Genomic DNA, 10,186 nt, shown 5'->3' with positions numbered 1-10,186 from the left:
GGCTTGTAAAGTTTCTGCTGAGATGTCTGCTTTTAGCCTAAAGGGTTTCCTTCTGTATATGATCTGATCTTTTTCTCTAGCTGTCTTTAAGATTTTTTTCTTTAGCATTCACCTTGGACAGTCTGGGAGGGCAGGGGCCATGAAGGGTGGGACCAGACTGGGCAGATACACCTGCACGTCCCTCAGTGGCAGGTACAAGTGGTGGGTACAATGCTGAGGGAGAATCCAGTGGGCAGCTACCAGGTGCCCAGGATATATCTAGGCATGGAACTTGGAAACCTCCTTGGCTTCAAGGTCACTGCAGAGTGATGAGGGGCAGCCTAAACTTCTAATCCAGGGTAATGAGTGCTCCAATACCTGGAGATCTGCTTGGGAATGGAGTGGAGAGGGCCCCCCTGCATCAAGATCTCTGCATAGGAAGCGTGGGATGACTCAAGCTATTGGACCAGGCAGGCAGGTGCTATGAATGCCTGGAGATCTGCTTAGGTGTGTAGCAGAGAGGGCCCCCTTATATTAGAATCTCTGCATAGGAAGGGTGGGGTGGGTTAGGCTGCTTATCAAGGTGAGTGGGTGCTCCAAATGTCTGGACATCTGCCTGGGCATGGAGTGGAGATGGCCCTGCTGCACCACGATCTATGTCCATGAAGGATGCATGGTTCACGCTCCTAGGTCAGGCAAGAGGGTACCCTGAATGCCTGGATTTCTGCCTGGATGGAGCACAAGGGACCCCCATTTCATCTTGATCCCAGGGGAACAGGCAGGGGAATCCAGTGATGGCACATGCAGATCAGTTTCAGGTTGCCAAGCTGACCCTGGCTGCAAGTCTCATTGCCCAAGAGAAATTGCAGCTGTAGCAGTTTTCCTCCCACTCCAGGCTTGCAACAGGGAAGAGTATAATTCCAGCACCTACTTCTGAGGTGCTTTTCACCTCAGAAGTGGTGGAGGCTGTGGAGGCTACTACCCTGCTCCAGAGTAGGCAATCCAGTCTATGTCCCAAGACAAATGCTTGTGAGAACATGCAGCTGGCTTGCCTAGAATAACTGACTTGTATGTTCCCAGATTAAAAATGGCATCCTGTGCTTGGTCCTATGTCTGGGAAAGTGTCTGCAGCTTCTCCTAGTGTTTTTCCCTCACAGTGTCTCCAACCCTCTCCCCAGGTTAGCTCCAGGGTTTGGGAGAAAAAAAATTTCTCTCTCAGCCTGGGTTGCTTTGATTCCCAGTGGAAAGGTGAATCACTGAGGGAGGCTGTCTTTCTTTCTGTACTGGGGTTTCACTTACTTTTATCTGTCAAATGCCATCATAGTGGCTGTTTGCTGGGATTCTCGTCTCTGGGATTTGGAGTGTCCTTCATGATTTCAGTGGATTCCTATTTTCCTTCTTGAATTAAAGCTTACACCATTGATCTTTGTTTACTGTCTTGTTATTTCCAAATGGCTGAGGCCTGCTAAAAGGCATTCATATGCCACCTTAAGAAAAAAAAGGCCATATTAACTCCCATCTTAAATCATGGCACAAATGCTTTTCCTTGTACTTTTTTTGTACTTTTGTATGCTGCAGAAATGCTTTTTCCTTCTATTTCATCTCATAAAATATTAAAAGGAAGTATACCTGCTAGTTGAAATTTAGTATAATTAATAATTCTTAGATTATGCAAATGACTTTCTTATCTTAAGTGAAATAGATTTGTGGTGGTCTCTGCTGTTTTTGTCTGTTGTGTTTTTTAACTGTGAATAGCAATGGAGAATACAGTGACCACTTGCAGGTTTGGTGCTACTCCCTTAATTGATGCTAAGATGCCTATAATTTTACTTGTTATTGCTTTTGCATCATTGCTATAAATGTCAACAAAACCAAATAAATATACTAAATAAGAAAAAGGCACATTGGTATTATGAAAATAGTTTTGACCTTATGAACACCCTGGAAAGGGTCTTAGGTACCCTCAGTGGTTTGTATACTCTGAGAACTGTTGTTCTGCTCTTAGGGTGACTATATGTAATTTATAATCCAGTTTTGAGAGAGAGAGAAATTGGATTCTATTAAATATTACCTCAGAATAATAGGTATAAACTGAGACTGTTCTGGGAGAACTGGGACATGTAGTCACCTTATGATTGCCTTATTTCTAGGGAGCTTCAAGTCATCTTCTGTATTTGGTCTTCATGTCACATGATCTTTCTAAACTGATACTATCAGTCATTATGGAAAGAAGGAAAGGGAAGAACAGGGAGAAGAGGTTTGTGATGGCTTTCATATTTGAGCATTAAAACTCCTAAAATATAGGTGCAAACTATATGTCCAATTGTTCTTGCACTTAGATGTATTGAAAATTTCAGCAATGTGGTTGGTTCTTTAGGTGATTTGAGAGTTAGAATATTGTTTGGTCATCAGGAGACAAATTTATGCTAATGAATAGTCATAAAGAAGAAATTCACCGGTTTTTATATTTCCTGAATTGTGTAATTTAAATATTAAGATTTGGATTGGTTTAAAGCAGATCCAAGAATCATAAAACTGTAACTGCCACTTTGTATCAAATAATTTTTGATGGTGAATAAGAAACAATACACTTATGAATGTGGATATTGCTATGCCATATTAGTGTATTACAAAATTTTTAAAATTATGTTTGTGGAATTGACTTCTTGCTATGTTAAAATTTATTGTTAAATTTAATATTTCTAATTAGAACAAAGATACAATATACCAGAATCTCTGGGACACAGCTAAGGCAGGGTTAAGAGGGAAATTCATAGCACTAAATGTCCACATCAGAAAGTTAGAAAGATCTTGAAGTAAGAACATAACATCACAATCGAAAGAATTAGGGAAGCAAGAACAAATCAATTTCAAAGCTAGCAAAAGACAAGAAATAACCAAAATTGGAGCTGAACTGAAAGAAATCAAGACACAAAAAAAGATTCAAAAGATTAATGAATCCAGGAGTTGGTTTTCAAAAAAATTAATAAGATCGAGAGGCTGCTGCCTAGACTAATAAAGAGAGAAGATCCACATAAACAATTAGAAATGAGGAAGGGAATGTTACCACTGACCCCACAGAAATAAAAATAACCATCAGAATCTATTGTGAACAACACTTCTATGCACACAAAACTAGAAAACAGAAGAGATGGATAAATTTCTGAACACATATACTCTCCCAAGACTTAACCAGGAAGAAATTGATTCCTTGAACAGAATAAGTAACTCCAAAATTGAATCAGTAATAAATAGCCTACCAAACAAAATAAAAGCCCAAGACCTGATGGATAAACAGCTGAATTCTACCAGATGTACAAAAAAGAGTTGATACTATTCCTACAGAAACTATTCAAAAAAACTGAGAAGGAGGGACTCTTCCCGAGCTAATTCTGTGAGGCCAGCATCATCCTGATACCCTAGCCTGGCAGAGATACGACAAAAAATAAGCCTTCAGGCCAATATCCCTCATGAACATTGCCGCAAAAACCCTCAACAAAATACTTGCAAACCGAATTTATCAGCACATCAAAAAGTTAATTCACCATGCTCAAGTGGGCTTTATCCCCAGAATGCAAAGTTGGTTCAACATACTCAAATCAATATATGTGACTCATCACATAAACAAAACTAAAGACAAAAACCAAGTGATTTTCTCAATAGACGCAGAAAAGGTTTTATATAAAATTCAACAGCCTTTCATGTTAAAAACTCTCAATAACCTAGGTATTGAAGGAACATACCTTAAAATACTATGAGCTGTCTGTGACAAACCCACAGCCAACATTATACTGAATGGGGGAAAAGCTGAATGCCTTCCCCTTGAACACAGCACAAGACAAGTATGACCTCGTTCACCACTCCTATTCAACCTAGCATTGGAAGTCCTGGCCAGAGCATGAGGCAAGACAAAGAAATAAAGGACATCCAAATAGGAAGAGAGGAAGTCAAACTCCCTATTTGCAGATGATATGATTCCATATGTAGAAAACTCTATAGTCTTGACCTAAAAGCTCCTCCAGGTAATAAACAACTTCAGCAAAGTTTTAGGATACAAAACCAATATACAAAAATCACTAGGATTCCCACACACCAATAGTAGCCAAGCTAAGAGCCAAACCAGAAAGGCAATTTCATTGCCACAAAAAGAAAAAAACACCGAGAAATACAGCTAAGTGGGAGGTGAAAGATATTCACAATGAGAGTTACAAAACACTTGATAGACTGGACAGGGAAAATGTGGTACATATACACCATGGAATATTATGCAGCCATCAAAAACGATGAGTTCGTGTCTTTTGTAGGGACATGGATGAACCTGGAAACCATAATTCTCAGCACACTGACGCAAGAGCAGAAAATCAAACACCGCATATTCTCACTCATAGGCGGGTGTTGGACAGTGAGAACACATGGGCACAGGGAGGGGAGCACTACACACTGGGGCCTGTTGGGGGGAATTGGGGGAGGGATGGGGGTGGGGAGGAGGGGAGAGATAGCATGGGGAGAAATGACAGATGTAGGTGAAGGGGAGGAAGGCAGCAAATCACACTGCCATGTGTGTACCTATGCAACAATCTTGCATGTTCTTCATATGTACCCCAAAACCTAAAATGCAATTAAAAAAAAACAAAAACAAACAAACAAAGAAATCAGAGAAGACACAAACAAATGGAAAAACATTCCATACTCATGGATAGGAAGAATCAGTATTATTACAATGGCCATACTGCCCAAAGCAATGTACAGATTCAATGCTATTCCTATCAAATTACCAATGTAATTCATCACCGAGCTGGAAAAAACTATTTTAAAATTTATGTTGAACCAACAAAGAGCCTGAATAGCCAAGGCAATCCTAAGCAAAAAGGACAACGCTGGAGGCATTACATTATCCGACTTCAAACTATACTATAGGGCTATGGTAACCAAAACAGCATGGTTATAAAACAGGCCCATAGACCAATGGAACAGAATAGAGTGTCTGGAAATAAGGCTGCACACCTATAGTCATCTGATCATTGACTAAGTAAACAAAAGTAAGTAATGGGGAAAGGACTCCCAATTCAATAAATGGTGCTGGGATAACTGGCTAGCCATATGCAGAAAACTGAAGCTGGACCCTTTCTTATACCACATACAAAAATCAACTCGAGATGAATTAAAGACTTAAATGTAAAACCCCAAACTGTAAAAGCCCTGGAAAACAACCAAGGCAATACCATCTTGGACATAGGAATAGGCAAAGATTTCATGACAAAGACACCAAAAGCAATCACAAGAAAATCAAAAATTGATGAGTGAGATCTAATTAAACTTAAGAGTTTCTACACAGTGAAAGAAACATAAACAGAGGAAACAGCATACAAAATAGAAGAAAATATTTGCAAACTATGCATCTGATAAAGGTCTAATATCCAGCATCTATAAGGAACTTAAAAAAAATTTGCAAGAGAATACCAGTCCCATTAAAAAGTGGGTAAAGGACGTGAACAGATACTTTTCTTTTCTTTTCTTTTTTCTTTCTTTTTTTTTTTTTTTTTTGAGATGGAGTTTCGTTCTTGTTACCCAGGCTAGAGTGCAATGGCCTGATCTCGGCTCACCGCAACCTCCGCCTCCTGGGTTCAGGCAGTTCTCCTGCCTCAGCCTCCTGAGTAGCTGGGATTACAGGCACGAGCCACCATGCCCAGCTAATTTTTTGTATTTTTAGTAGAGACGGGGTTTCACCATGTTGACCAGGATGGTCTCAATCTCTTGACCTCGTGATCCACCCGCCTTGGCCTCCCAAAGTGCTGGGATTACAGACTTGAGCCACCGCGCCCAGCACAGATACTTTTCAAAAGAAGATATACATGCAGGCAAAAAGCATATGAAAAAAAGCTCAATATCACCGATCATTAGGGAAATGCAAATCAAGACCACAAGGAGATACCATCTCACACCAGTCCGAATGGCTATTGTTAAAAAGTAAAAAAAAAACAACAACAGATATTGGTGAGGTTGCAGATAAAAGGAAATAGTTATACACTGTTGGTGGGAATGTAAATTAGTTCACCCATTGTGGAAAACAGTATGGCAATTCCTCAGAAAGCAAAAAGCAGAACTACCAATTGACCCAAGAATCCCATTACTGGGTATATACTCAGAGGAATATAAAGCATTCTACTGTAAAGATGCATGCGAATGTTCATTGCAGCACTTTTCACAATAGCAAAGACATGGAATCAACCTAAATGCTCATCAGTGACAGATTGGTTAAAGGAAATGTGGTACATATACCCCATGCATACTATGCAGCCATAAAAAAGAATGAGATCACGTCTTTTGTGGGAACATGGATGGAGCTGGAGGCTATCCTCAACAAACTAATGCAGGAAAGATAACAAAATACTGCATGTTCTCACTTATAAGCCTGAGCTAGGTGATGAGAACTTACGAACACAAAGAAGGAAACAACAGATACTAGGTCTACTTGAGAGTGGAGGGTGGGCGGGGGTAGAGGAGCAGAAAAGATAACTACTGGGTACTGTGCTTAATTCCTGGGTAATTAAATAATCTATAACAAATCCCTGTGACATGAGTTTACCTGTGTCATGAACCTTCACATGCACCCCAAACTTTAAATAGAAGTTAAAAAAATTTAGTGTTTCTAGAACATAGATGTGAAGACCAGAGTTATGACGCTTTTAGTTTGAGTAAAAACACATACTCATTTAAAACTTATTATTAAAACCATCTCAAATTTTAAAATTTTTTTCATGTACATTTACTGCCATATATAACTTGTGAACATATAAAAATAGTGTATATAACTTGTGAATTTAGTAACAAAATTAAATAGGAGCTGCATGAAATTTCATTATAGAACTATTCAATGCTTTTATTCCAAAGTCTATAAAGAAACTTCAAAAACTCCTCTATAATTCTGTTTAATTTCTTTAAATATAGTGAATTATCTCTCAGGATTTATTGCAAGGTATCTAAAAGAGGATGATTGTTGCTATTTTTTCTCAAGCAGTTCATTTAATTGCTTTAGACAATGTGTTAACAGATTTTTGTTTCCTCTCAGGCTATGACTTCAGCTGTAGCAGCTTAAGCTTTGTTCACTTCAGCTAATGAAGACTAATACCATTGTGTTCCTGCCAGTCCAATTCTTTCTATTTTAGCTTTTCTAAAATATTGCCTGTTAATAAGCAAAATCATAGGTGAACAGAGAATAAAAGTAATTATGTGCTTCATTAACCATCATTCTGCAGCCTTTCTTCTGTTGTTTTAACGTGGAAGGAATGGTTAATTTAAAAAATGTTTGCTTTTATGAGTTGTTTGTTTTACATGGTGGAGTCATTCTAATGCTAGAAGCAGATCTTTGGGGCAATTTTCCTTAATGCAGTATGTGAAAAACAGGCAATAATAAATATTACATTAACATATAAACATGTTAAAAAGTTTTGTTTTTATTAAAGATGAAGTGAAATGACATTCTAACAGCCATATTTAGTCATGTTTAGATAAAATGAACCTTAAGTATCTAAAGTATATTGATCAGTTGAGACCCATCTACTATAGTTATTAAGTTTTCTTTACACTTATTTTTAAATGATAAATTACATTTACAACTAGCTGGTCAATCTTTTAGATGTATTATAAATGAAAGGCTTGTTAGCATAGAAAACTGGCAGATAATAAAGGAAAGCTATGTAAGATTGTAGCTTTAATGTAGATCGAGTTGTCATTCTCTTGGGAATTTGTTTTCTTACATACTTTTAGCAGTTGAACCTGTTTTATTGCAGAGACTTTAGGAGACATGTTCTTATTCATTTGTTCCTAAAACTATGCAACTGTGCTTGCTTACTTGACCAAAATACCGTAAATAATTTTTCATAAAATAATGAGTTGGAATTTATTTTGAACCAATACAATTTAGAATGGGTTAATGTTGGGTTACATATTTATGCCTGATATTGTAGTCTCTTGGAAATGTGCCACTTTAATAAATACTACTTTTTCTCTCCAATGAAAGGTTGTAATAAGAGATTTGGTGTTTCCTTGACTTACTAAGGACAATCTAGGTGTTTTGTTATGGATTTCCAAAGTATAATGTAGTTCATTACAATGAGATATTTTCTTTTGGCACTTAAAGGAGTTTATTTGTAAAGTCTTTATCTGAAGTTGTTGGAAAAAATGTAATTACTTTTTACTTCACTTGGAAATCAGGAAGTTTAGAATTCATCCTGGTTTAACCTGTTAGTGATAGAAAAATTTTTTTTTAAAAAATAAGCTATATTTAGTGATTTTATTAAATTGGTAAATTCTAATGAATGTATATTTATTTTGTTTTCTATGCAGCATCATTAGTTATTCCTGCTGGTAGAACTCTTCCAAGTTTTACCACAACAGAACTGGTATGTAGCTTACTGAAATGTATTTTAAAAGACATGCCCCACTTTTAGTGAGTGGTAGCAAAATGTAACATAGATGTAATTTCTAATCCTCCAGTTGAAAGTGAAAAGATATGGCTGGGCGCGGTGGCTTATGCCTGCAATCCCAGCACTTTGGGAGGCTAAGGAGATGGGTTGCCTGAGATCAGGAGTTCGAGACCAGTCTGGCCAACATGGCGAAACCCTGTCTCTACTAGAAATACAAAATTTAGCTGGGTGTAGTGGTGGGCACCTATAATCTCAGCTACTCAGGATACTGAGGCAGGAGAATCGCTTAAACCTGGGAGGTGGAGGTTGCAATGAGCTGAGATTGTGCCATTGCACTCCAGCCCGGGCAACAAGAGTGAAATTCTGTCTTAAAAAAAAGGATATGGTAAAGAGTGAAGAGACAGAACTCAGAAGTTCCAGAATTGACATTTTCTTGCCAAGTTTTCCTGTCTTTCAGAGCAGTTGTTAGCATCTTCCAAGACTATACCTACAAGGTTAGGAAATGTCTGAAGTGATGTTGTATGGGGTTTTAATACACTGTATAATGTTATATGCTTGTTACATCCTAAATAGATAATTTTGAGGTTTTTCTGTTTTTTTTTTTTTTCCCCCATCCAGAGTGGAGCAACATCATAGTTTTTCCTTTAATTGAACTGGAATATGTTGGTCATTTTGTACCTTTGTGAAGTACAGCTTGTTTATATTTTTCCCCTTAGGAGTTAGAGGCAGAAGATAAATTGACAAGTTAACAGAAAATCAAGTAGTTTCTTGGGTAGAGAAGAAGAGCAGCTTTTCACTTTTATCTTTCTTCCGTGATACTGACAGTATATAATCTACTGACTGTTTTTTAAAAAATTTTCTTTCAGCCCATAGGTTGCCTTTTTAGGGCAAATGCTTAGTGGGCTAGTTATTTCCATTTCTTTGCTAAGAACAGCCAAAAACACACTGCTTAATAGGATTTTTGGAAAGAATAGTGCTGCTTTTGATAGGAGAGCAATGAAGAAATATCTATGCCTTTGGAATTCAAGGAAATATCTTTTTTCCTGTTTAAATAAACAATATGCTTGTATTAATAAGTAAAAATAGGCTAGGCGTGGTGGGTCACACCTGTAATCCCAGTGCTTTGGGAGACTGAGATACTGGGCAACATAGCAAGACCATATCTCTACAAGTTTTTTTTTTTTGGCAGAGTCTCACTCTGTTGCCCAGGCTAGAGTGAGGTGGCATGATCTCAGCTCACTGCAACCTCCGCCTCCTGGGTTCAAGTGATTCTTCTGCCTCAGCCTCCCGAGTAGCTGTGATTACAGACGCCTGCCATGATGCCAGCTAATTTTTTGTATTTTAGTTGAGACAGGGTTTCACCATGTTGGCCAGGGTGGTCTCAAACTCCTGACCTCAAGTGATCCACCCACCTCGGTCTCTCAAAGTGTTGGAATTAAAGGTGTGAGTCACCATGCCCTCTCTACAAAAATTTTTTTAAAAAATTAGCCGAGCATGGTGGTTTGTGCCTGTAGTCCTAGCTACTTGAAAGGCTGAGGCAGAAGGATCACTTGAGCCTAGGAACTGGAGGTTATAGTGAGTTATGATTGCACCACTGCTCTTCAGCCTGGGCAACAGAATGAAACCCTGCCTCTTAAAAATAAAAGAGCAAAACAAATTTTTTTTGTTTTTGTTTTTGTTTTTGTTTTTGAGACGGGGTTTCGCTCTTGTTACCCAGGCTGGAGTGCAATGGCGTGATCTCAGCCTACTGCAACCTCCGCCTCCTGGGTTCAAGCAATTCT

General features: G+C 38.2%; 1 protein-coding gene across 2 annotated transcripts in view; it reads left to right on the top strand.

Moving 5' to 3' along the window:
• The window catches only part of GTF2A1L (general transcription factor IIA subunit 1 like), an 87,136-nt gene that overhangs the window by 17,570 nt on the left and 59,380 nt on the right, over nucleotides 1-10,186 (top strand). For both annotated transcript variants that reach the window (XM_010333609.3, XM_010333608.3), the window contains one exon: nucleotides 8,326-8,381. In XM_010333609.3, the coding sequence (XP_010331911.1) occupies nucleotides 8,326-8,381 (56 nt within the window). The remainder of the gene's footprint in view (nucleotides 1-8,325; nucleotides 8,382-10,186) is intronic.

Source organism: Saimiri boliviensis, chromosome 1 (assembly GCF_048565385.1).
Source record: "Saimiri boliviensis isolate mSaiBol1 chromosome 1, mSaiBol1.pri, whole genome shotgun sequence".
Lineage (NCBI taxonomy): Eukaryota > Metazoa > Chordata > Mammalia > Primates > Cebidae > Saimiri > Saimiri boliviensis.
The sequence above is the reverse complement of the archived record's forward strand: the minus strand, read 5'-3'. Positions and strand labels throughout refer to the sequence as shown.